Below are 26,946 nucleotides of genomic sequence, written 5' to 3'. Positions count from 1 at the left end.
CATAGTTTAATATTTTTATTGCAGCTCAAAAAATATACAGTTGCCCAAATCCATACACTTTATCTCCCTTTATTTAAATAAATTGATTTAAGCTGGACAGATACAAGAATACCAAAAACAGTAGAGATATAAAGAAACTGTAAATATTACAAACAGAGGTCATTTGCGGTGTACATACATATATGAATACTTACATGTGTGTGTCTATATAAACAGACATGTACATAAACACACACACAGTATTTTAACATTAATCAGACTGTTCTGGAAAATTAGTAAACAACAAAGACCCCCCCAGGAGGGTAATGCTTGTAAAACTTGGCCCTGTTTATTTATAATTGTTCCAAATCCACAGAGAGATTCTTACCAAAGAACATGAAGATCACAGATTTAAAAATTCCTGCTGCTGAGGCTGTGTCCCTTCCAATTTTTGTCCATATCAAGCTTCCCGATGTCTGAAAGACCCAACCCAGCGGACCCCTCAATGGACAACGCCAACCCACCCAGCCCCAGTGTGCGCCGCTCTTGAGGACCTCAGACAGAAGGCGCACCACCCTGGCTCTCCCCACCCGTCTTGGAGCCCTCCTTGGCTGAAGCACTACCGTGGGTTTTTCAGAAGTGCTTTTCTGCCAAGTGTGCCCACTGTCGCTGAGAAGAGCTGGTGTTCAGTCCAAGGCAGACTTAAAAGACGGGAATGTGGTACTGGTGACCGTTCTCTGTCAGCAGGGAGATCTCTGGCCACTCCCTGAGAGGCTCCTCGGGGTAGCAGACTGCAAAGTCTCTGGAGTTAAACTTGAACAGTCGGAACACTTTTATCTTCACTTGAAGAGAATACCCGAGTATAAACATGTCGATCTGGGGAAGAGACAAAGCAACGTCACATACGTGTATTTATCCGTTCCCACCGTGATGACACTTGAAGTTTATAAGATGATGCACCCTGTGACAGGCTCACCCAGACAGCAAGTGAGCTTGACTTAGGGACAAGCATCCACAGTGTGGAAGGAGGGGGGGACCATGACTAACGAAAAGTCAAGAGAAAACTGCAGAAACAGAAAGGAGCGCTCAAGCCAGGGGCAGTGGCTCACAGCTCCATCCTAGGCTGAAGCAGGAGGACCTCCATGGGTCGGAGGAGCCAGGGCTACAGAGTGAGTTCTAGACCAGCCTGGGCTACAGAGTGAGTTCTAGACCAGCCTGGGCTACAGAGTGAGTTCTAGACCAGCCTGGGCTACAGAGTGAGTTCTAGACCAGCCTGGGCTACAGAGTCAGTTCTAGACCAGCCTGGGCTACAGAGTCAGTTCTAGACCAGCCTGGGCTACAGAGTGAGTTCCAGATCAGCCTGGGCTGCATAGTGAGTTCCAGATCAGCCTGGGCTGCAGAGTGAGTTCTAGACTAGCCTGGGCTAGAGAGTGAGTTCCAGATCAGCCTGGGCTACAGAATGAGTTCCAGACCAACTTGGGCTATAGATACCTTATCTCAAAGGGGAAAAAAAAGGAGAGGAGGAGGAAAGAGGGGGAAGGGAGGTAGAGGGGAGGGGAGGGGAAGAAAAGAGGGGAGTGGAGGAGAGGGGAGGGAGGGGAAGGGATGGAAAGGGGAAGAGATGGGAGGGGAGGAGAGGAGAGAGGAAGGGAGGAGAGGAGAAGGGAGGAGAGGGGAATAGAGGAGGGGAGGGGAGGAGACTATGAGGGAGGAGAGAGTGCTCACTATTAACTGCATTTCTTGCTTGACAGTAGGGAGAGGGAACTGATAGTGCCCACCTCCAGCAGGAAGTCAGGGCATCAAATGAGGGAGAGGGGGACCATCCCACAGTCACAACCCATAATTGTTCCTGTCTGAAAAAAAATTACAGGGATGGAAATAGAGAGGAGCCTGAGGAAAAGAAGGTCCAGCGACAGGCTCAAAGTGGGACCCAGCTCAAGGGGAGGTCCTAAGGCCTGACACTATCACTGAGGCTATGGTGTGCTCACAAAAAGGGACCTGGCATGACCACACTACAGAAGACCCAATGAGCAGCTGAAAGAGTCAGACGCAGACATTTGCACCCAACCAATGGACAGAAGCAGCTGACCCCTGTTGTTGAATTATGGAAAGGCTGAAAGAAGCTGAGGAGAAGGGCAACCCTGTAGGAGGACCAGCAGTCTCAATTAATCTGGACCCCCAAGATCTCTCAGACACTGGACCACCAAACAGGCAGCATACACCAGCTGATATGAGGCCCCCAACACATATACAGCAGAGGACTGCCAGGTCTGTGTTCATTCAGAGAAGATGCACCTAACCCTCAAGAGACTGGAGACCCCAGGGAGTTTAGAAGTCAGGTGGGGTGAGGGATAGGGACATCCTTGTGGAGACAGAGGAGTGTAGAGGAGTTACGGGATGTGGAACAGTCAGATGGTGGATGGGGGAGGGAATAAAATATGGAGTGTAAAAAAATTAATTTTTTTTTTAAAAAAAAGAACTGCATTTCTTTCCAACCAATTTGATCTCTTGGTAAAGATATCATCTGACTCGCCACTTCTTTTGGACAGAAAACAGAAGTAACAGAAGACTTTTGTCATTCTCTGATCTTAAAGCTGTTCTTTTCTTCCATGACAGGTAAGCAGATGCCTTCCCGCAATGCTCTGTGGCTTTCCGAGGAGCCTTTGTGGTGACGGGATCTATGAAGCGCTCTCTGGCCCAAGGGTCCTCGGACTCACAAGGACGTGGCACCCAGAAAGGAGGCCTGTTAGTTTCCTTTCACACATGCGGGGCCAGCAATTTCAGCTAGCCCCCTCGGTACAGTTGTTTTCATCGATGCTAGACATGCACCCTAAAGGCCATGGGTTCAAGACCTCCCCAGTCACCCTTGGGTCACACACCATGAGTCCTACTCACCTGATCCAAGCCACATGTGTCGCCTACGGAATTCAGGTGGTTCATCATGAAGCTCAAAGGATCCGATGAAGACTCCCGGGAAAACAGGAGTCGGAAAAGGCTGGGGATAATCTTGTTGGTCTTCATTTGCTCGTACACTTCGGTGACCTGGTAGAGCATGAGGAACTTCAAAGCTTCGTACAGTTTACACTCCAGGATGGCATCGGAGAAGAGGCTGTTGCACATGCTCCCTCTCTTGTGGTAATCTCTCATCCCGCTAAACTCAGTCCACTACAAACACAGGGAGAAGTGTGAACTGAGAAGAGTGAATTGGGAAGTGTGAACTGAGAGGTGCGAACTGGGAAGTGTGAACTGGGAAGTGTGAATTGAGATGGGCACACAGCAACATATGAACCACGTGTAAAGAACTAACCAAATAACCCAAAGAGGAGGGCAGGATTTTACACAGTTAACATTGTCATGTCTACATTTTGAGACTATTCAACTCTTTTTAACCGTAAGTATACCTCAGTGGGTTGACTGTTCACCTGTCTCCCCAAACTTGACAGCATTAGGAGGTGAGGCCTGTAGGAGGCCTGTACTCTTCTGTGGGTACAGTGGTCATGAGTGGGACTGGTGGGCCTCTAACAGGAAGACCAGTGAGTGCTGGTTCTTCTCATGCTGTGTGATGTGAAAACAAACAAACCCCAAAAGCTGTCCACCTGTCTATAAACTAGAGAGAGGGCCATCACCAAATGTCACTGCCTGCTGGACTCCTGGTCTCAGACTTCCAACCTTTACAAGAAATAACCGTCGCTTATTTAAGTCATCCGGTTTATAGCCTCTCAGAAGAGAAGGCCGAGCTACCAGCCCAATGCACAAATGCCTTACATTTATATAAGAAATAAAATAAACTCACTTTTCTCAAAACAGCAGAACTGTGTAAACCATCAGACATGTCAGCTCTCTAAACCTGCTTGGGGCCATCGGGCCGTCCAAGGCCATACCAGTGAAGAACGGTCTAAGAGAGGGGTGTGACTGGCACTCTGCAGAGCATGTGTGAGGGCTAACTCACACCCTCGTGATAACCATCCAGGGTATATACTACTCGCAGTTCTTCAGCAAGAAGAGAGCTATGGCTTAGAAAGGCATTTCCCCAGACAAGCCATCCAGAAAGAGACGAACAAAGCACGCTTTTCCTCACTCCACATCCGATCATGATTTAAAGCCAGGCAGAGCTGTTAGTCTACTTATTACACCCGCGCCATCCCTGCATGCGCTGGGTGCATTGCTAGTAGGAGGGCATTTCTGAGGTCTGGACATCGTACTGTATTGGAAACAAAGTTCCCTCACGTGTCAGGTTTCCAACAAGGCCGTTGAAGCTTCTACCCGACAACTGGCAGAGTCATCACAGAGCTAGCACACCAACTCTGCCTTTCTACTTGGAGGCGAAAGCGCAAGCTCCCACCAGCAGGGGGCGCTCTGCACTCAGTTTCATTTCCCTAAGGCACCGGATACGCCCCACGTTTACAGGTTGAGAGACACTTCTATCCCAGTCCGTGTTGTTTTTTTTTCGTGTTGTCTCGCGTTTCCCTAAACACTCACCTGCAGTTTCAGTAGCTCCACACATTTCCGTAACTTTCCAAACACATTGGAACCTGTGTACTTCTCAGGCCCGAAACTGTACTGCTGGATCCAGTTACAGCCTTGAGAAAAGAGCAGTTTTTCAGGAAGCTTGAAAAGGAAGTAGATGCCGACAAATGATTAGTGTCTCAGCACTTAGCACGCACCATTTGGAACACCACTGCACACGGTCTTATCTCACGGAGCAACCCTCAGAGAGACAACAGTGTCAGTTAAGTAAAAAGCACGCAGCCATCTTAGCCTTAGATTTGCGGGTTAAGTGATTGTTTTTAAGATTATATTCTAGAAAAGATCGAAACCTGGGATTATGTCCAAAGAAGCAATCTCTTTGTATATAATGCTGTGTGCCCCTAACGTATCGCTTTAGAAACTGTACGTAAGAAAACGGTGTTAAGGAAGCAGGGTACACTAAGCAGCTGCTGCCTTACGGAGTAGCGCTGTTGCCTTCCAGACCCTGCTGACCCTCACAGGCTGAGAAAGAAAGGACTTAGCCAGCACTTCCGATTCCTTTACCCTTAGCCTCATTTCCACTATAAATGAACAACCATACCACTCACTTCACAGAGTTCCAGATTCAACTCCAGAAGGTGCAAAGATTAGACCTCGGTGTCTATGAGAACCAAGTCCACCGTGGGAGGCCCGTACCTTACTGCACAAACTCGGGGGCTGAGCCCACGTTTTCTGTAACATTCTATATTCCAGTTAACTAAAAGTAGAGTTAGCATACTACATATATTTGACAAGTATCTGCTATCAAACAGAATGACAATGCTATTAAACAGAAGACATCGAGGAGACCGTGAGGCCATATATGTGTGTTCTTCCTATTTGTAGCTCTGCCATCTTAAACAGGGCATGCTGCATTCGAAACAATAATTAGAGTTGTTAATCAAGAATCTGTGGCTGGGGCTGGAAAGCTGTCTCGGCAGTTAAGGGTGCCTCTGTTCCAGAGGACCTAGGCGCTGCACCCACACAGCAGCTCACAACTGTCTCCCCCCGGTTCCAGAGAACCCACTGCTCTTTTCTTGCCTCCGAGAGCAATGCAGGCAAAACACCTCATGCATAAGATAGGTCAAAAAGAGAACACACTGCTGTAAATAATTAAGGAAACGATAAAAGAAGCCGTAGACCAGGAGAAAACATCTGCAAATCGCATATCTAAGGAAGTACTCATAGTCAAGACACATGCAGGATTTTCAAAATGGTAGCTGGAAAACAATCCAACAAAAATGGATGAAAGATTAAAATGGGTGATTTTCCAAGACGACAATCTGCATGGCAAATAGGTCCACAAGAGATACGCAACATCTACTCGTTAAAAGCAAGCGAGGGCAGGCGAGATGGCTCAGTGAGTCATGGTGCTTGCTGTGTAAACCTGATGACCCAAGTTCAATCCCTGGAACCTGTGTAGAGGTGGAAGGAAAGGCCCGGCTCCGCAGAGCTGTCCTCTGACTTCCACATGCACTGAGGCACGTGCCCCTCCTCACACACACACACACACACACACACACACACACACACACACACACACAACAAACAATAAGAAACCTATTAGAATGGCTAAAAACCAACAAAACAGTGCTGGTGCCCATGGGGGCGACTATCACCTTTACATTATACTGTGGAAAGGCAAAAAGGCCAAGCAGGTTTGGAGAGCAATGTGGCAGTTCCTCTGAATTTTATGCACATATCTCCCACATAACCAGGAATCTAACTCCCCAGCATTTGCCTAGAAGAAACAGACAATGTACCTATAAAATCCTGTATAAGGCTATCCTTAACATTGTTGCCAAGCAGAGGAAACAATCCAGATGCCCTTGGACTGAGAGTAAACTGTGTTCTTCTGCTCCTGTAGAGGACTATGACGTCAGAGCAAAGAGATGACTTCCGAACTGGCCGATCAGCATGGGGAAGTGCGGACAACCCCCCCCACCCTCCCCCCCCACCTCCCCCTCACTCCCCCCACCCCCCCCACCCCCACCACCACCACCACCCCCAGCTATGGGATGGATACCACAGTCAGCAGGCTGAGCAGAGGAGCTGGCTCATCTGACAATGGAGGTGGCAAACCCATGGGCACAGAAGCCAAGTCAAGAACTGTGGGACCAGAGGTCTTGGGGGGACTGACCGTAAGGAACACGAGAGAGCCTTCGGTGTGGCAACTGTGCGCTCTCTGCATTTGTTAATGAACATTTATGTTACAGTAAAAAGGTTCATGTTGTCAAGCCACCTTAGTTACGAAAGGACTGACACTTCTCAAGGAAATCTGAGAACGTTAAAAATGAACAAAATGGAAATGCCCGCGCACTGAGATGGCTTCTCTGCGGTGACGTGGGAGAGGGGACCAGCTAGGACCAGGTCAATGACCTCTCAAAGCTCCCCGACACGGGTACTTTCCGGGCGCAAGGCTACCCAGACAGGACCACCCCGCCACAACCGGCCGTATTCCCAGTGCGGAGTTGTTACCTTAACGATGTCTTTTTCCTTCATCCATGACGGGAAGGAGAGGCCTTGGCTGAAGATCTGGAACAACACAGACCTGAGAGCGTCGTAGTTATCCCTTTTCACTGGGCGGACACATTTGATGTGGTGCCTCCAGAACAACTCCTCATAGGCCTATGGGCAAGAAGGGTGCCTTGAAGGAACTCCACCGCGACCCATGCCAGGGACAGCGAGCTCCGTGGGCTCTGGGATCAGTGTTAGCACTGGAAAACTGCGTCTCCAGTGGGGTGTGGCTCCCAAAACATTCACGCAAGTGGAGCGTCGTAATTACTGTATGCAATTTTATTTTTTTAAAAAGCTTTTAAGCTTTTTTTTCAAGATTTCGTTTTAAATGGTGTGTGTGTGTGTGTGTGTGTGTGTAGGAGGAAGGCTTTCACATGCATGTAGGTACCCATGGAGGCTTGAAGATGGGGTTGGATGCCCTGAAGCTGGACTTACAGGCAGTTAGTTTTAAGGCTCTTATAGAACTCAAGTCCTATGCATGAATTGCAAGTACTCTGACTGCTGAGCCGTGTCTCCAGATTCTTATTGTATTACGTTTCATCACTATCATCATCACCACCACCACCATCATCATCGCCACTACTTTGTGTGTGTGTGTGTGTGTGTGTATGAGAGAGATGTGTGTGTGTGTGTGTGAGAGAGAGAGATGTGTGTATGTGTGTGTATGAGAGATGTGTGTATGTGTGTGTGTGAGAGAGATGTGTGTATGTGTGTGTGTGTATGAGAGATGTGTGTATGTGTGTGTGTGTATGAGAGAGATGTGTGTATGTGTGTGTGTATGAGATGTGTGTGTGGGTATGAGAGAGATGTGTGTATGTGTGTGTATGAGAGATGTGTATGTATGAGATGTGTATATGTGTGTGTGCATGAGAGAGATGTGTGTATGTGTGTGTATGAGATGTGTGTATGTGTGTGTGTATGAGAGAGATGTGTGTATGTGTGTGTGTATGAGATGTGTGTGTGTATGAGAGAGATGTGTGTGTATGAGATGTGTGTATGTGTGTGTGTGCATGAGAGAGACGTGTGTATGTGTGTGTATGAGAGAGATGTGTGTGTGTGTATGAGAGAGATGTGTGTGTGTGTGAGAGAGATGTGTGTGTATATGAGAGAGATATGTGTATGTGTGTGTGTATGAGAGAGATGTGTGTATGTGTGTGTATGAGAGAGATGTGTGTGTGTGTGTGTGTGATGTGTATGTGTGTGTGCAGGTCACATAAGCCAGCCCATATCCAGAAATCAGAGAACAATTCTCTCGAGCTGAGGTCGTCAGGTTTGTACAGCAAGACTCTCTGAGCCTCTCCAACGGCCATATGCTCTCCAACGGCCGTATGCATGCAATTCTGCAGTGACTCTGCTGTGTATGGAGTCTGCCCAAAAACATCGTATAGTTCTAAGACCACGCCAGAGAGCACTTTGGGCCTCCCCCTCCCCCTCCTTCTTTTTGCCTGAGACTGGACTGGACAGCACAGTTCCAGATATTTCCCAAGACTGGTCCAATAGAACATTCTAAAAACCCTCAAATATTTATGCCAGGGTGTCCGAGGCCTCCAGTGAAGGCTCTCCACAGAATATGCGGAAGTTTAACAAGTCAGAGAGCTAAACACCCTGCAGGGTGTGTTTTCTCAAGTGACAGGCCTGACTGACTTCTGTGCCCAGCGGAGCAAAGTCCAGGTTGAGGCCTGTCCTGGAGCGCTCACCTCTTGGCTTGACTCAACAGCCTAGGGTCACCTGGGAAGGGAGACCTCACTTGAGGGACTGACCACATTATACTGTCCTGCATCACTGTGAGATGATAATTATGAAGGATTGAGCCTAGCCCACCATGGGCGGCACCATCCCTACACAGGTAAGCTTGGGCCAGATCCTGAGAGCAAAGCCAGTAGGTAGTATTCGTCCATGGCTTCTCCTTCAGATCCTGCCCTGACTTCCCTCAGTGACAGTCTGTGACCTGGAAGTATAAGCCAATTTTACCCTCTCCTCCCCAGAGGTGCTTCTGGTCAGGCTGTTTTATCACAGAACAGCAAACTAGATCAGTCCCTAAAGCCAACACCCAACAGTTCCTCAGCTTCTGGTTTAGCTGCAGCTTTAACCTACACCCAGCTTGGGGTGGGCTGATCCTCGGGTTTGGGAAAGCGGAAGCGAATGTGGCCTGCTTCAGACCGACCCCGTCTGCCTTCCTCAAGCACACATACCTTCCTCATCAGTCTGGCACGCGGGGTTTCTCCCTTCCATTCTCTTGCACAATAACTGAATAAATCTACTTCTGCCTCCACACTGAGGTTCCCTGGGTAAAATAAAATAAAATAAAATAAAATAAAAGCCAGTTAGTTTCCCTATCCTTCTCCCTCCTGGACCCTTCTCTGCCCTTTAAAGTAAGAAAACATGCACTAAATATTTACTTTTGAACTTTCTCTGTAGATAGCCAATCCACCTGAAAGACAAAGGAAACAGCTATGTGAAAACTTTCTGTACAGCAAGGGTGCCTTTGAAAAGGAAGACGACAGGGCGACCCACCATTTCAGCCGATGCCCTAGGTATAAATAGAGGCTTCTGAAGTAGCTGAGGGCAGCCGACAGAAGAGAGAGCGCCGTCATCGCAGAGACCCTTGCTGCTCTCCAGGCCACGCTGACGACTTGGCTTGTAACTAGTATCCAAGAGTGAGCTTGGTCACTTCCTACAAAGCAAACAGACACTCATGTCATAGTTACACGTCTGCCTCAAGGGACATAGGAAACATGGGGTGATTTTGCCACGGTCTATGGTGGATTTATATACACGTTTGTGTATGCATGTATGTATATGTGCATGTTTGTATGTGCACAGATACATGTTTATATGGGATGCAAAGTTTGTGTGTGTGTGTGTGTGTGTGTGTAAGTCAGAGGACAGTTGGTAGCACCATTCCTCAGGTAGCAGAGATGTAGCCTCTAACTGGTCTTAAACTTGCTTAGTAAGTCAGCTGGCTGTCCAGCAAGCCCTAGAATTGCACATGACTTCTTTTTTTTTTTTCATTAGATATTTTCTTTATTTATATTTCAAATCTTATCTCCTTCCCCGGCTTCCCCTCCGAAAACTCCCTATCCCACCCTCCCCTCCTCCTGCTCACCAACCCACCCACTCCTGCTTCCCTGTCCTGGCATTCCCCTACACTGGGTCATCAGGCCTTCTCAGGACCTTTGATGTCCAACAGGGCCATCCTCTACTACATATGCAGCTGGAGCCATGGGTCCCTCCACGTGGACTCTTTAGTTGGTGGTTTAGTCCCTGGGAGCTCAGGGGGTACTGGTTGGTTCATATTGTTGTTCCTCCTATGGGGCTGCAGGCTCCTTCAGCTCCTTGGGTCCTTTCTCTAGCTCCTCCATTAGAGACCCTGTGCTCAGTCCAATGTTAGCTGAGAGCATTCACCTCTGTATCTGTGAGGCACTTAGGAGACAGCCCACATGGCCTCTTTATTGCTGGGATTATAAACACATCATCACACCCATGCTTAGGAGGCAGACACTTAAAACTGAGATATCCCACCCACCGGACCTACATATATGTTTTTAACTTATTCAAACATAAATCCAAAATTAAAGAGTCATATCATTTCTACCACGGCCAGTGCCACATACACCCTTCTCTGCAATATTCACAATGTATAACATGCATAAGAACTGCGGGCTTCGGAATCCTGAGTTAGCATCCCGTTTCCAGGATGGAGCCTGTGAGAATGACAGCTGACTGCCCTGATCTGTGCCTTCCTGACTGTGAACTGAAGAGGACCCAGCCAGGAAGGGGCAAAAGGAGTTTGCAGCAGCAGCGCAGTGCGGACACGCGCTTGTCTCTTGGATCCATGCCGGATACCTGCTCATCCATATCTGGTGACCCTTGACCTATGGCTGCTTTGAAGCACGATAGGTCGCAGCGCCGCTTGCGTCACAGGCGAGGAAGTCAATCAGCAGAAGCATGGATACCACTTTCCACACCTGCTGCTTCAGATGCCCACCGTGATCCCGGATTCAACTTGGCAAAAAACCTAAGGGCCCGGGAACCAAGGGTGGGGTTTGCCGTATTCTGCCATGTTGGCGACTCCCAGTCACAGCCTGCCTAAGCATGTGACCTGCTGAAATACAAATGAGGAAGAGGACTTCTGAACGGTGGCCAAACCTCCTGGGGTTTGTTTTGAAATAATTTCTTCCACAGCAGTTCACTGAGTAAAATTCCAGTGACCAACTGCAATAAAATTCTTGTTGGCACGGAACCTATGATTTCAGCATGTTTGGTCATCTGGAGAGTTCGTGTGTAATTATATTCCTGATTAAAAAATTATTAACAAATAAGGAAACGAATACTACTAGCAAATTTTTAAAGCATAATTCCCGTAACTTAAAGGAACATCTTTAAAATGCTTATCCATCTTGAGCATTTATCTGGCTGCTTAAATCATTATACGATTTCCCAGAAGTTTAGCGAAACTGTTTAAAAACACAAAGCTGGACCTGGAGTCGCAGATGGCTCTGTGATTAACGTGCTCTTCCAGGGGACCTGGTTCTGAGCATCCCTGAAACTCTGGTCCCAGAGGACCTGACACTCTCTTTTGGTCTCCAGGCATGTGTGCGTACAAGGTACACACTCACAAAAATATACACATAAATAAAAAGATTAAAATGTGGGGATGCAGAGATGACTCACAATACTTCAGAACATGCGCTGCTCTTGGAAAGGACCCGCACTTGGGTCTCAGAGGTGACACTGGGTGGCTCACAACCTCCTGAACTTCAGCTCCAAGGAATCTGATACCTTCCGGCCCCCGTGCACACTGTACACACATGTCACTTCTCACACAGATACTCACACACACACACACATACCTAAATAAAACAATAAAAATAAATCTTAACAATTTAAAAATCCTGAAAATCTTATTTTGAAAGAAAACTGAGTTTAACATCTATAATTTTAGATATTTTTTTTTGCTAATTTAGATGTTTTTCTTGACTGATAATTCTCACACACAGTTAATTTTTAAAAATCTTAAAATCACAGAATAGGATGCTCTGTGAATATGTAACTTTTATGACAGCTTGTTAGGGTTGAAGCCAGTGAATGTCCTGAGCTTCCTAGCTTTGTGGGCACGCTTTGCAACAAATGCACAGTTCTTTAGCAGAGCTAGCTGGCCCCGTGAGCATCGCCTCCTGAACATCTAGATGGTTCTGCACTCTTCCTTTACAATGATCAGCAACCATTCAGCGTTCATTACAAGCGTTCCCTCAGGAGTCCTGACAACCTAGCTCGTTGTTAGGGATAATTCAAAAAGAGGAAATTCTGGATCAATGAACTTACACACCGTCAATTCTGACCAGTGCTGGCTTCCAAAACAGGCCTGAGAGCACTGCTCGAGCTGCTCCGAGAGGACTCAATGCTGGGGAGGACTGCTAGCTTCAGGATGTGTTTCTCAACTAACCCAGAGAATGAGCTTCTTCACTATGCACAGGCCAGTCACGTTTCTTCACAGCGACGGGCTGTAACTCACAAACTGGTGCTCTCCTGCCTTTGTGTCGGGGCCGGTGGGGACCAGGTGCGGCCTTGACACCCTCATCTTTAGATGCTGTCTGGTGGGTGCATGCTTCACTCATCTAAGGTGCCAGCAGCCCCTTGGGGCTTCTCTCCTCAGAACAAGGCCTTTCCTGACAGCCTGCTGAAGAGAAAGTTCTCTCTCTGTTTGCCACACCCTTTCTCTGTCTCTCCCCTCCCCCCTCTTCCTCCCAAGTCTGTCCTTCTGTCCTGCTCTTTCTCTCCCTTACCCTGCCCCCCCCCCAGCCTTTTGCCCTTATCCTCAAAATGAACCTACCCAGAAAGCAGGTGTGAGAGCACCCTACCAGGAAACGACCTGGACCACAGGTCTGCACTCCTGGCTTGCTGTGACAGTTCCACAGACGCACATATAATACTCTGATATTAAATATCTTCTCCTGTCCTCCATCTCTCTCTCCTCCACTACCTGTGTCCCCCTCCCCTAGCAGGTCACTCTTTCAGATAATCTTTTTCTTTTCTTTTTCTCTACTTTTTACATATGAGAGAAAACACACAATACTTTTCTGCTTCTGACTAATTTCACGTAGCATGATGCTGGTTTCATCACCTTCCCTGCAAATAACATGGTTCCATTTTCTATGGCTGACAAATGTATATATGTAAATATATGTATACACACACACACACACACACACACACACACACACACACACATATTTAAAGTCATTTGTCGGCTGAGAGACAGTAAGCTGACTCCACACCTCACAAGCCCACATTTTTTTTGTTGTTGTTAAGTCACTTAGGCCAAGAAGGGTAAAAGATCATAACAACAGGGTTCTGGTGCGGGTATGAGGGTGTCATCTAGAGGTGGATAGGATGGAACGCTACAAGACAACATGTGATCATTGTATGAGGCAGACAGGCTGTGGAGCCGTTAGGGTCTGTACAAGCTGTTCTCTGATTATGTCAGTAGGAACAGGGCTCCTAAGTCAGAAGAGTAGGAAAGCCCGGGAGAAGACCTGTGTCTACACTGCAACAAAGCAGCCAGGGTTGTTCTGCACGGATTACATCATTCTTGCCGGTGCACCCCACAGTGCCACAGAGGAGACCTCACAGGAATCTCTGTCTGCATTCATCTCTAAATCTAGCAAAGATGACATAAATCATGGGCCCTGGTATACAAGAGCTTAAAGTATGCACAAAACTATAGTGGGGCTTTAAACGTCAGAGAAGCACTGGCCTCCCCATTTTTTCTCACTAAGCACACAGCCAACACTAGCTGCAGCTTTCATTGTGGTTATTCTAATCACCTTTGCTTTGTAGATTAGAGAACTGTTAGAGAGGAGATTAAGCACCCACCTAATGGGGGTTGCCCACTAAATGGCAGAGCCAGTATTCAAAGGCAGCAGCCATGCAGTTCTGGAAACTGCCTGTGTGAGCACACGGCGCCCCTGTCTGTGAATTAGGAAGCTGGGTGGGCTGGGCGGTGGTGGTGCACGCCTGTAATCCCAGCACTCTGGGAGGCAGAGGCAGGTGGATTTCTGAGTTCGAGGCCAGCCTGGTCTACAGAGTGAGTTCCAGGACAGCCAGGGCTACACAGAGAAACCCTGTTTCAAAAAAACCAAACCCAGAAAACCAAAAAACCAAAAAACCAAAAAAAAAAAAAGGAAGCTGGGTGGGTTTTCAGATCAGCACCGGTAGTAACTAGAGTTACAACTGAAAGAAAAAAAATATTAAAAACTAGCTGCGCAAACATGAAAACTTGAGTTTGAATTCCCAGAACCCACGTAAAAGCTGGGTACCACTGGCACAGGTGCCTGCAACCCCAGCCCTGGCACAGCAGGCAGATACCAGCAGCTTGCTAGGCAGATACCAGTCTAGGCAAAACAGTGAGCTTCGGAAAATAAAGAAATGATCAACAGAGGTAGGCACCTGACATCCTGTTTTGACCTCTACACGTGTGCAAAAGCTTGCACACACAAACACACACTCACACGCATGTACACACACACACACACACACACACACACACACACACACACACAACTTTTTCCAGTTCTAGATCCAATACATAGATTAGACTCGGAAAAACACAAAACAAGAAAACACCATAACAGGACCCTGCAAGTAAGTCTGAGGATCATTTTGACGAACCACAACATAGTCAAATATCGTTTCTCCAAGCCCAACTGAAAGAGGGTAACATTCTGGACATAAAAAAATTTCAGAGGTGCTGGGCAGTGGTGGTGCACGCCTTTAATCCCAGTACTGGGAGGCAGAGGCAGGTGGGTTTCTGAGTTCAAGGCTAGCCTGGTCTATAAAGCAAGTTCTAGAACAAGTGGGGTTACACAGAGAAACCATGTCTTAACATGCCCCCCCAACAAAAACCTAAAAAACAAAAACAAAAATCCAAGCCAAACTAAGCAACAAAGACATGGTTGCTATTGCTGTTGTTGTTGTTGTTATTTCAGAGGGTCTCTTCCCACCAAAGACAATTCTGCAATCACCAGCTTCTATTCCTTGCCCCGGAAAGGGGTCCTGCCAGGTCTTTCCCGAGTGGGACTCAGGAAAGCAGAGAAAGAGTGAGACAGTTCCCTGCCTCCACAGACACGGTCTTCCCACATACTGTGAGAACAACGGGAGGGTGGGCAGGTTGAGCTCGGCAGAGACAGCTCTGGAAGTGTGGGAGGCCAGAGGAGGCTGAGAAGAAAGAGGCAAACAGAAGTTGGAGCTCTGATCCTCGTTCATGCCTGTCAAGACACAAAAAAGGCAAAATCCCCTTCTCGTACGTACTTTTGTATGAACTCTTGAGCTGCATAATGCAATTTCTTTCTTTTCTTTTTTTAAATATGTAACTATGCCTCCTGTATCCCTGACCTGCAGGATTAAAGTGTACCCCAAACAATCCAAAGAAACAGGCTTTAAACCCCTTGCGGAATTGCAGCAGGTGTGATGTCTGACCTACAGCCCGATGTGTGGTCACGTGACAGGCAAGACCACCAGCTGGAACTACAAGAATGAGCTTTGCGTGGGTTTTGTGTGTGTGTGTGTGTGTGTGTGTGTGTGAAAATTCATAGATTCTTTTTTCATTCTCTACAACATATCAAAGCTGAAGTAATTCAAACATTCAAACAGGAAACCCCAAAAGGAGGCAGAAAACACTGTCTCTTAAAAACAAAACTAAAAGACGCTGACAAACCAAGCCAGAACCGAAGTGAAGACGCAGACAGAAGATGCAGCCCAGCGGCCTGGGGCAGGCGGTGACCTGACTGTCATAGTCTCCTACCGGAGTTCATCCGTGAGCCCGGCTCATCACAAGACTTCCAGAGCTGTTCTAGAAAATCCTTTGCTTCCACAACTACATGACTACCACGGTCTTCGGTCTCAACTACTTCCTTCCCAGGGTGTTTTCCAGTGCCAGGGATGGAAGCCATGTTCCATTGTGCCAGCCAGACACACTCGCCAATGAGCTGTGTCTTCAGCCCTCTCCTGATCTTGCCCAACTTTTGAATGGGCCAGCATCAGGGTCATGGCTTGTTCTCACTGCACACCAACACCTCATCTATATACAGCCGCTTGACAACCTGAGCAGCGGTGGTACATCAAGGGCTGTCTACTGCAAGGAAGACACACGATTGTACTTAGAAGGCAATGCAATTTTCATGTTTGATGGAACATGAGGAACACAGAAGTACTGAAATAGTAGATTGGGGTAAAAAAAATCTTCCTGTTAAAAAAGTATGGTGTGTTGAAACACTACACTTAAATTCAGAAGCAGTGTTCTCAACAGGGCTGTGTTGTGGCTGTGAGTAATCGGTCTTAGTCACTCTTTGACGTGGTCGCAAAGGTCATCCTTGAGAGTTTCTACTTTGTATTACAGGTGTTAATTCTGCTCAATTAAGAGCGGCCAGCCCTTCCCTTTAGAGAAGCAATAAAGCCAACAACTGCAGGACCATTTCATTATCTCCAAGGAAGAGAACCACCAAGTGGAAGGTTTTTATCTTGAAAGTCAGGAGCAGTAAAACATGAAACCTACTCAAGATGGTTCAGTCTCGTCAGATGTGGAAGCTCTTACCCTGGACTCCCCTTGAACAGGAAGTACCCACAATACACCTGGGTATTGCTTCCTGCCTGAGGCAGGGAGGATTGTGCGTGTGCTTTAAGAACACCCTAAGTCAGAACTGTCTCATTTTACCTGGCAAATCTTAAAAAGCGACCTGTCATCTTAAAGATATGCTTAATTTTCTAATCACGGTAGGGTTCTGGCCGCCCACCGGTGCCAAGAACACACAAGCTGCAGGTATAGCCAGGCTAACTTCAGAAAGCAAGCAGTCGCTGCTTTTCTGTGAAACTGCAGAAATCCAGGACTGCTTTATCCAACCAAGCAGCACAGTCTGGGAAAGACATGTGATTATATTGAGAATGAGGGCAACATCACATAGCCCGGATGGCCCTAAACCAGTGGTTCTCAGCCCGTAGAGAGCAACCCCTTTAGGAGTCAAAAGACTCTTTTGAAAGGGTCCCATATCAGATACCCTGCATATCATCTATTTACATTACCAGTCATGACAAGAGTAAAATAACCGTTATGTGGTAACAACAAAAATAAGTTTATGGTTGGGGTGGGGGTCACCACAACATGAGGAACTGTATCGAAGGGTCGGCACAGCATTACGAAGGTTCAGAACCACTTCCCTAAACCAAGATCTAATGGTTAACACATGGCGATGAGGCAAGGGTGTATTAAAATTAAACTAAGCAGCAGAATCCCACTGTGAAGTGCTCCAGCGAAGTCCCTGCTACAGTCTTCCCAGCACATAACATCACCAGGGCTAGGCTCCCCGTCAGCTGGGAACACAGTCCCTTTTGTAAGCATCTACTTCCCCTTTCTGACCATTTCCCTATTGACAAGTCTGCCCTCCTTCTATCAACACTGGTTAGGCTGCTCCTGCAGATCAACCAACAACTGGACCGCATCGGCAGAGGCTCGAGACAGATGGAGCCCACTGAGGCAACCTCCAGGGCACGGGAACAGGGCTGAAAAGCAGCATAGCATTGGACTGAGGTCGGGCTGGAGAAGGCTTCCCTGGGCTCCGAGTGTGACCTAAGGTCACCGGATGGAGGAGCGAGGCAAGGCAGGGAAACCACACCCTACTGACGCCAGGTCTCTGCCGGCTGCACTCTCTGGATTCACTCTTCCCTGAGTCTCCTGGGTTGTTCAGCTCTGGTCCTCTTTCCTGCAGAACTGGACAACTCTCTGAAAGGGAGTCTAGGCCAGAGGAATGCCTGGCCTTTAGGAAGTGACTTCAGCTAAGGCATAGTGAGAAAGTCCATCCAGCCACACAGCCCAGCCATGTGGGTCCTATCTGCCTCTGAGCTGAATCAATGCTCCCCTCATCTCTCCGACACTGGTCCCTGACCTTCCAGTCAGTACATGGGATGGGCCGTCTGCATCATGTGTTCTGTGTCTTCAGAGCCAAGCAGGTCCCACTGCTTATCCCTGTTAGGTCTTACGTGACCGACTTGCCTATGTAGGTTCACTCTCGGGCCCTAATATTAGACTGCTATGTTCTAACGCACTCATTGGTGAGAATGGCTACTGAAGTTACACTCTCCTGGTGGCACTCCCCCCCTCCCCCACGCGATCAGAATCCCTGGGGACTATTGCTAATGGCAATTGATCCTTCTGATTGGCTGTCCTTCCCCAAGTCTTATCATCTCTTTCGAAACACCTTCCATGACTTATCTTATTGGTAGCGAATATCTGTGTTCTGACAACCACCGAATGAGAAATACGGGCCCACAGAGGGTGAAGGGAACAGGAAAAAAAGGGTGTGTCCTCTATGGAAGAGAAGGGTGTGTCCTCTATGGAACATTCCTAAGCAAAGGCCCCAGGAACAGGTTCAGTAACCAAGAATACAGGTGCCAGTCAGTGTGACAGCTAAGCATCTCCCTGGAACACCCAACCACGCCCTAGGACTTGACTGAGAAGTCAAGACCTGTCCCGAGTGGGGCTCAATGTGATCCTACAAGCAGGAGACCCACGGGCAGAAGACTAGCTGGCCGTCTCTCCCGCCTTCACCTTTCCTTCTGGACTCATCCAGTTTACAGACTCCCATGATTCTGCTCTCCACAAAGAAGCCTGTGGCACCAAAGGCCATTCTGTCAACGGGGCAGCACTTCAGTACCACTCGGGGCCTTGTAGGAACAGACTCTTGAGTCCCTCTGAGGTCCAATCTGTGTCCCAGCGGTGACTGGGGGTTTGCACGTATCCTGATGTCTCAGGCCACTGTTAGGGGACAGCGTCAGGCTGGCTTTCCCCTGGGGCTGATGTCTGTGCCCATCCCACCCTTGACCTTTCCCAAACAATCTTAACATACTGGCAGTGTGGGGAAGCAGAGCACAAGGGCTTCCTCCAGCCCTGGCTTCTTCCCTCCCCCCTCGAACATACCAGACGCTGGTTAAATGCCAAAGTTACCACGGGGAGAAATAAACCCAGACAGAGAGGAATGGCACTGCCGAAAGAGCTCCGACTATAGCTCAATGTTCTTCCGTCTTGTGTCCCTTCCCTTTGGCCACGTGAGGGGCTTGCTCTGCTCACAAGTAGACTGTTCTCAACAGCAGGAGCTGGTCCTAACTGACAAGGAACCTTTCCAAGACAGTACGGAGGGAGAGATGCACGGCTGTTTGTGAGGCTTCTTGTCAGGGAACAACTCAACCCCAATATTCTTGGGACACTCCCAGAATTAGTCCTGAAAGTCTCCTATCTGAGACATACCTGAGTTCCAAGCATGCCAGGATGGCTGGTTCCCAAGGGTCCCTTCAGTCCTCCCTGACCCCCTCTCTCCTGCACCATCCCACCCACCCCCGGCACCCCCCCCCCCAACTCCTACTTTGCTCCTGTTAATTCCTCTTCAGTCTGGAACATTCTTCCACGGCCTAGGTCACACTTTCTTCCAGCTCTCAACCCAAATGTCATCTGTCTGGCGCATTCCCAACCCCAGGCTCAGCAAACCCACTCTCTCCTTCAGGGTACATGATGTCCTTTCCCAGTTGACAGATGTGTTCGATGGCCTCCCTCCCTCCACTGGGAACATCTTAAGGACTAGCAGTATATCTGTTCTCTTCACGTCGCAGACCCTGTCACCTCAGGATCTGGTACTTTGGTCTCCATGGTACAGACTACCGGCTTGCTCTGAATCTGCTCTCCCTCCCTTCAGAGACAGAGCACTGAAACTCAAGTGGGACCATGGCTTCTCTCTCAGAGAAGAGGCTCATTGCGTCCTCTCTGGATGCTGGCGTAGCTGTACTCAGTGGACTTTGTGTGGGGGAGAACGTTCAAACTTTTCGATGAAGTCATTCAGCCAGACACAGTGGAGAACACTTGTAATCTCAGCACTTGAGGAGTGCAGGCAGGAGGGTCAAGAATTCAAGACCACCTTCAGCCACATAAAGGGATCGACATTAGCCTGAATTAAACAAAGCCTCATCTCAAAACAGAGAGAGAGAGACAGAGACAGAGACAGTCAGAGACAGAGACAGAGAGACAGTGACAGACAGACAGACAGACAGACACCAGGAAGGGTTCCTTAAGAGTGGTTGATTTCTCACCCTTCTTCCTCTCTGGTAAGTAGAAGGGTGATACCCAAGGCTCCACAAAGTGACCACGGGGGCATGGGAGCCATGTTCGTTATAGACACACGGTAGAAAGGACAGAGGAAAATCAGAAACAAACTATAAAGAAAAGGCCCTGGACTCCAGACCCATGGACCCCATCCCGGGCCTGGGAGCTTCCTCTGTGCTCCAACATAGATAACAAACATACTCCTTCATCTGATACTGTCCTGTCACTCCAGTATAGCAGAACCTAGCCTGGTAGCCCCTTCTAGTTCTGGGCATGCATGCAAAAAGCGTGAGGCAACAGTATGTCTCTCTTCCCTTAGTTATGCGCCCCCCCCCAAATCCAGAGTGGAAGTGAGACTATGACGTGGTCACCTGGCAGGTCGGTTTTGACATAGTGGGATGAAGAGGGAACTTGGAGTCTGGCCTGAGGGGGCTGAGTGCCCTGGACCTCAGCTTCCTCCCCGTGAAGAGGTGTCAGGAGGCCAGTCTGTCCCCTACCACCTCCGTCTCCAAGGTCTCTTCCTTTCTGTAGGTTTGGGTGTTGTGCAACAGAGATAATCACAATGGCGCACAAGGCATTGGGTTTTAAATAGCTGTGAACTGCCTAGCCTTCAGCTAAACATCATTCAAAGATAGCCCTGCAGCATGGACGTCCTGGGCGTGCACACAAGACCCATCCAATCCAGAAAAATGTCAGCACAGCCTCGACCCTCAGAGGGCCAAGCCTGCATCTGTAGATCTGACCATCCATTGTCTTGAATGCGTTAGTTCTGGTAAAGAGTCTCTCGTGCGGTGCGCATAGAGAGGAGAGAAAGGGAAAGAAGAACTAAGTGAGGGGTTGGGGTGGAAGTGGAGAAGAGGAACTGCCCCCAGGGAGGTCTGTCTGGGAGGAGCCTCTGGAGTGTGAAAACCCAAAGAGCAGGAGAAGGTAGGCAGGCAACCGCACGGTCTCGCAGACAACGTAGCCAAGTGCCCGCACGTGAGCTGAACAAATATGTAAAATGCAAAGTTGATGATCATACTATGGATAAATGGTGGAGACGCTTTCCGCTGAAGCGATGCTTACCTTCACGCGTCGCAGAAGGGATTCCTGTGCCCAAGCCACACGCAGACTCAGGGCCAAGACTAACCTCGGTCTCTGCATTGTTAAGTCCGCTCATATTTGCATCTCAAGGTGAGCCCACCTAACCCTCATCTATGTTGGCAAACACCAAGCAAAAGGGCACCGGGTTGACAGCACTGCCAGTGCTGTCTGCACCTCACTCCGTACCTCATCTGGAGCTGGTGGCTGACACCATTCAGCATGGACTCCACATCCCGTCCACTTCCTCCTCCCTCCCTCCCTCACTGCAGAAGTTAGCCCATCCGAGTGGCTGCTTCAGAGACACTGTTTCCCTGTAACTACATAGGCAAGCCGAGGTCTTCCCGTCACAGATCACAAAAGATAATCTCCCAGCAGCCACTATCCTAAGACCGACCCAGGAACTGATTCTCTCAGCGCCAGGCAGGAAGGGACTTAGATCACCTCTGTTAAACTTGGGAGACTAGGTACTGAGAGAGACACTCCAGCACTGACCTACTCAGCAAGCCTGGTGAGCTTCCATCACCAGCTCTATGCCCACCCACAGTCCCATGGCATTCAGAAACAGGCTTGTATACAAGGAGGGTGTCCTACCTACATAGAGGGCAGGGAGCTCATCTCCATAGTGATGGGACAGGGTGCGGGGAAGGTTAGTACCCACCTTCCTTCTCCTCTCCCAGAGAGGGGTGTGTGTGTGTGTGTGTGTGTGTGTGTGTGTAGGCCATAGGTTGACATCAGAGACTCTGCTAGCCTGCATGCCCAGCACGCTCCAGGGACAACCCCCCCTCCCACCTGTGCCTCCTCAGCATCTCGATTCCAGACAATACGTGCTGCTCCAGCCTCTTTAGTGTGGGTGCTGGGAACTCTGGTCCCCCCCCCCCCCACTTGCATGGCTGCACACATCAACTGAGATTTCTCCCAGTTCCCTCAGCCCTTGACTTTCAAAGATATTCCTTTTCTGTCTAAGCTCAGGTTGGGGGCGGGGGCAGTACTTTCTAGAGAAAATGTGGTGGCCACACGGTTAAGACAGCAACAAAAGATCTACTATGAAATTTATAATTTAGGAACATGTCAGCCATAATATTTTATGTCCTGCACTTCCTGGGATTTTTATTTCCTAGGACTCCTGGCAACAGTAACGACAGATGGTGTTTCTCCATCTCTTAGAGATAAACGTAAACTTTTTACCATCTTTTAAACTTAAACACAATGCCACCTGTCTGTTGCTCTGATTAAACCAGAAAGTTGTTTGTTGGTTTTTTAAATAGACTATATTTAGAACAAGGGGGTACTAGAAAAACAAGAATACACACACACACACACACACAACTTTCCTGCTGTTGGGTTAGAAAGAAACATCATTCTTCCATGAAATCAAATGCAATCAAATAAACAAACACAAAAACTCACTATAAAGACCAAGTTGGCCTAGAACTCACAGAGATCCACCTGTCTCTGACTCTTGTGTTGGGATTAAAAGCGTGTACCACCATGCCAGGCATAACTTCAATTTTTGAAAACAGATTATCTAAGTAACCATCCACTCATTAGATGGGTCAAAGGGACAGAGGAGAAGTGACAGCCTCAGGGTGAACACGCTCGTCTGATTAGCTCCTGAACGCTGGTGCTTTCCAGAGCTACAGAGAAAGAACCACAGAGCCATGGGAAGCTTGGAGGAAAAGACAAAGTTTTATAGTCTCTCTTGTCCACCCAGCCTGGAAGTCATCTCAGTCAACACAAAGGTATAAAAATGACAGTCCCGGCCGGCTTTTCTCTGAGAACAGGTCCAGTGAGTTGAAGAAACCCTCGCTAGGAACTGCAGGGCCTGCTTAGGAGGATGCCAGGACTGTTTCAGAAGACGACCAGGCAGATGGATGGCTAAGAATCTGCCCTGAGTGAAGACCTGGCCGGTGCTAGCCTCCTGGAGCTACTTGGAACTGGAAGCCCTCCACACATCTCCGATGGTTCTAAGCACCACCGAATGAGAGCTGGAAGAAGCACACAGAACCCTTTTGCCTCTGTGGCCAGCGTCTCCCTACGCGGCACCTAAAGAAGGCAGCAAGTACCCACCGCTACTGGGAAGAGACAAGCACTACTGCGGGCAAGCCAGCCAAGGTGCTCAACCCACCGGAGAGTCAGAGATGTTCGCTCTGGTGAACCAAAGTCTATTGGGTAACCCCCAAAGACATTTTCCCATGGATAACTACAACGGTAAAGAGTTTCAACCTAGATAAAACATAAGCTTAATCATCCCATAGGAATAAGAAAAGTCTAAAAGCAAACAAATAGCAAAACATATCAACTATAGATCCTCCATTTTAAAACGTGTGTGTGTGTGTGTGTGTGTGTGTGTGTAATGCAGTTATATCTCCCCTAAGTCCTAAACCACCTTTTTTCAAAGAAGGAAAGTATTTCCCGCTCCATTAGAACCAGGACTTGGGACACCTGCAGCTACTTACACTTCTCGGGGCAGTTACTGAGCACCCTCCTTACCAAGCAGCAGCTCCCCCAAGTCCCCCCCATCGCCCCCTACCTTCCCCCCCCCCATGGAGGTAAGGTATGTGCACACTGTGGGCATGACTCCTCTCTTGATTGATAACTGTTCCCGTTTGCCTCTCTCCACCAGCACAGACGTGCTTGCCTTGTGAATTCACCTACCTTCCTAGAGACGACCACGCTCACTCATGCAGACAGGGTGCCTAGCGTAGGTGTGACATGTCTTCTCCACACACAAGGTCAGTGACTGGTGAAGGGCATAAGGGAACCAAGGACATTTGGAATCCAGGGATTCCAACTGGCAGCTTTTAATTGGCAGAATAGTCTAGGTATGAGGTTGGGACTTGGCCGGACAGTTCACCTTTAAACTTTAGTATCCTAGGGATAAATAATAGCTTCATAACAGAAGGCGAGGATGATAGTGACACCAGCAGCACTGAGCGTTATAGAGTTTACCAAGGACTATGAACAACCAAGACAACTTTACATATAATAAGTGTTCTAAGCCGCACGGGAGACTAAAAATTTATACTCACTGTTTTCTAAATTTTGGTTTAGCTTCGGGACACATTCCCTAGGTAAAAAAACCCACCTTATCCACAACAGCAACATAAAACAAATTATAGAAAGCGCAGCTGCCTCGGGCATGGCTGGAACGCAGACCACGCTCATGGTGTCCCCCCCCCTTTACACACAGGGCATTCCGTCTCTCAATCCCAGCCCCTAGGGCCCATCAAGGAGCTGAGTAGTTCCCCGGAACACAACTGGGGATGCGCATATTGCCAGCAAGCTTAGGGGCAGTAGTAGGTGACAGCACGGCCACGCCTCAAGCCCTCGAAGAGTTAAGGACCATGAAGCAACCTAGGTGGAGGTGTGTGTAGGGAAAACACGCTGTGTCGTCCTCACACACAGAGGGCTGCTAGAGTCGCCGCAAGCCCAGCTGATTTTACAGCACCATCACAACCCCTACAAGGTGATGGTGCCTTCTCTGAGATTTGGGGCACTGGGAGAAATAACTTTCAAGATGCCTCATCCTTGTCCAATATTCTGACAAGGCCTTTCTAGCAATACCGTCCACAGATGTGTGCCCTGTGTGTTTTCTATACCGAAACACGTTTAACCATAGTTTAAAAGACTACCCCAACCCCTTCTCCAACCCCAACAGTTCTGTTGGGGTTTTCTTCTGTTTCTCTTTGGTTTCTGTCAAGGCTTACTTATTATCTTAAAAGCGAATCTATGTCTCTCTTTATACCAGTTAAAAGCATGTGACCTTAAGACCACTGGACACGGTTTTTTGTTTTGTTTTCATTTGTTGGTTTGCTGTTGCCTGTTTGTCTCTTTTGGCAAACAGAACCAGCAAAGATGATCTTCTACGTTCTTAAGTCCTCCACAGTTTTATTTGGAAGGGAAATGTTTTCCACAATCTGATCCTTGAATTGCACTTTGTCCTGCAAACCTACAGCAGACCCCACAGACCGAAACAAATGAAAGGCCCCCTGGCTCCCTGGGCTCAGAGCACTGACACGCCCGCCTTGGATGTCTGACACACCTTGGACTTGATGCAGAGAAAGGAAACGTTCTTGGTGGTTACGTTAAGCCAAAGTTAGATTCTGCAGTCGCCCAAGCCAGCTCCCCAGCCGTGTCCTTACCTCTGTTTCCAACTTTCCCTTCTCTGCCAAACTAAGGGAACAAAGGAACAAAATAAAATGTTCGACTGGATACACCCACGGGAAATATTTGGCTAATTCTACAATAACCTGAGGGGCATAAAGGTTAAACAAATGAGTTCATTCTCTAAACTTCTGAGGCTAGGGTAATCTCGTCACAGACTGCTAGGCTGGGAGAGGCCTGCGGTATTAACTTGTCCAGCACTCATTTCACCAATGGCTGTTGTCTTGAATCGTTGCTAACTCCTGCCCAGACACTCTAGGGTGTCCTGACTCCTAGGACAGTGTTGCTTCCACTACACAACACATTGCTGTCTCAGAAGCTCCTACTAGGACGTGGAACAGCAATTAAGACACATTCCTGGTGTCCAACGACCCCATTTATGCACCCAAAGGGAGCATACACACTGCTCAGATTCACTACGAGGCTCACAGTCCTTGTGTGGTAGACGGAGAAACCCGGGATCCAGCGTGTGTGGCCCAATAAAGTCTGGAGAAACTAAATCACGGACACAGCTGAGGGACAGGAAAGAAAAACACCTTTCATCTCTAAGGCCTTTGGAGGACAGACCACTACTACCCAGTGGGGCGGGGGCCCGAAATGCAATAGAGATCTACAGTCACCCTGTCCCCTTGGTGAGTTTCTTTCTTTTTTTTTTTTTTTTTTTTTGAAGTCAAGAGTGTTCTTTGCGGTTTACAACTCCTGTTGCTGAAAAGGTGTGGGCCACATCCTCTGCAAGGCACGAATCCCGGGTAGCTTAGTTTACAACCAAGTCGGTGCTTCCCCGAGGACACCGAGCGCCAGGTCCACGCACCCTAGCGCTCCTAGACAGACCCGCCTCTCTCCGATTGCCGGAGGCTCAGACGCAACCCACGCCCAGCCACGCGCGGGGTGTAGCCGTCTCCGGGCCACAAGCACCCCTCGCCCTCCCTCGCCCCCACGACACCCTCCGGAGGTTGTGTCCATCCCGGCACCCACCTGAGGTGGTCCGAGCGCGCTCCCGCTCCCGCGGCGCGCTCCTCGGCGCCTCCATGCGGGATGCGCGCCTCCACCCGCGCACACCCTCTGCTACAGCCCGGCGCCCAGCTAGCTTCTTCGCAGCAGCAGTCTGGAGTTCAGCTACCCAGACAGCCGTCCGTGCTCCCGCCCCGAGCGCAGACTGACGCGCGGCGCAACCACTCAGAAACTGGGGCGGGGTCTGGGGCGGAGCCTCCGCGCGAGGTTTGCGTGGAGGGCGCATTGCGCGGGGGGCGTAGAGAGCTCGGGAACTCCGACGAGCGCTGCAGTGGAGGAGGCTCTGCCCAGGGGCTGCTCCTCCATGCTCACCCGGGCATTCCACCTGTTCGGAGGTCCTCTACGGAGCTCTGCACCAGAACCAGCGGACCTAAAGAGGCTGATGAGCCTCACCAGCCCAGAGCAGCTTGATGCCTCGATTCCCTGTCCACCAAGCAATCTGTCTGCGCCGGAGAGCGGAAGGCTGGGATCCAGAAGCAACTGCGCCCGGGGCTTGTTCCACTCTGTGCGGCAGGGCTTCCTCGTTTTTCTCCACGGGTCAGCAC

At 48.9% G+C, this 26,946-nt stretch overlaps 1 protein-coding gene across 2 annotated transcripts; it reads right to left on the bottom strand.

Moving 5' to 3' along the window:
- Window positions 1–26,642, bottom strand: Otulinl (OTU deubiquitinase with linear linkage specificity like). Of its 2 annotated transcripts, none has more exons than XM_052159545.1 (8): window positions 26,366–26,642; window positions 9,517–9,676; window positions 9,402–9,433; window positions 9,195–9,286; window positions 6,964–7,113; window positions 4,459–4,587; window positions 2,875–3,144; window positions 1–855 (listed from the first exon to the last, which is right to left on the bottom strand). In XM_052159545.1, exons 1-8 carry the CDS (start codon window positions 26,625–26,627, stop codon window positions 682–684), a joined length of 1,269 nt encoding a protein of 422 aa, XP_052015505.1. In that variant the 5' UTR covers window positions 26,628–26,642; the 3' UTR covers window positions 1–681. The 2 variants fall into 2 exon arrangements, with proteins under 2 accessions (XP_052015505.1, XP_052015506.1); XM_052159546.1 differs by lacking the exon at window positions 26,366–26,642 and adding an exon at window positions 24,256–24,406.
- Window positions 26,643–26,946: the final 304 nt, after the last annotated feature.

Source organism: Apodemus sylvaticus, chromosome 16, assembly GCF_947179515.1.
Source record: "Apodemus sylvaticus chromosome 16, mApoSyl1.1, whole genome shotgun sequence".
Lineage (NCBI taxonomy): Eukaryota > Metazoa > Chordata > Mammalia > Rodentia > Muridae > Apodemus > Apodemus sylvaticus.
The sequence above is the reverse complement of the archived record's forward strand: the minus strand, read 5'-3'. Positions and strand labels throughout refer to the sequence as shown.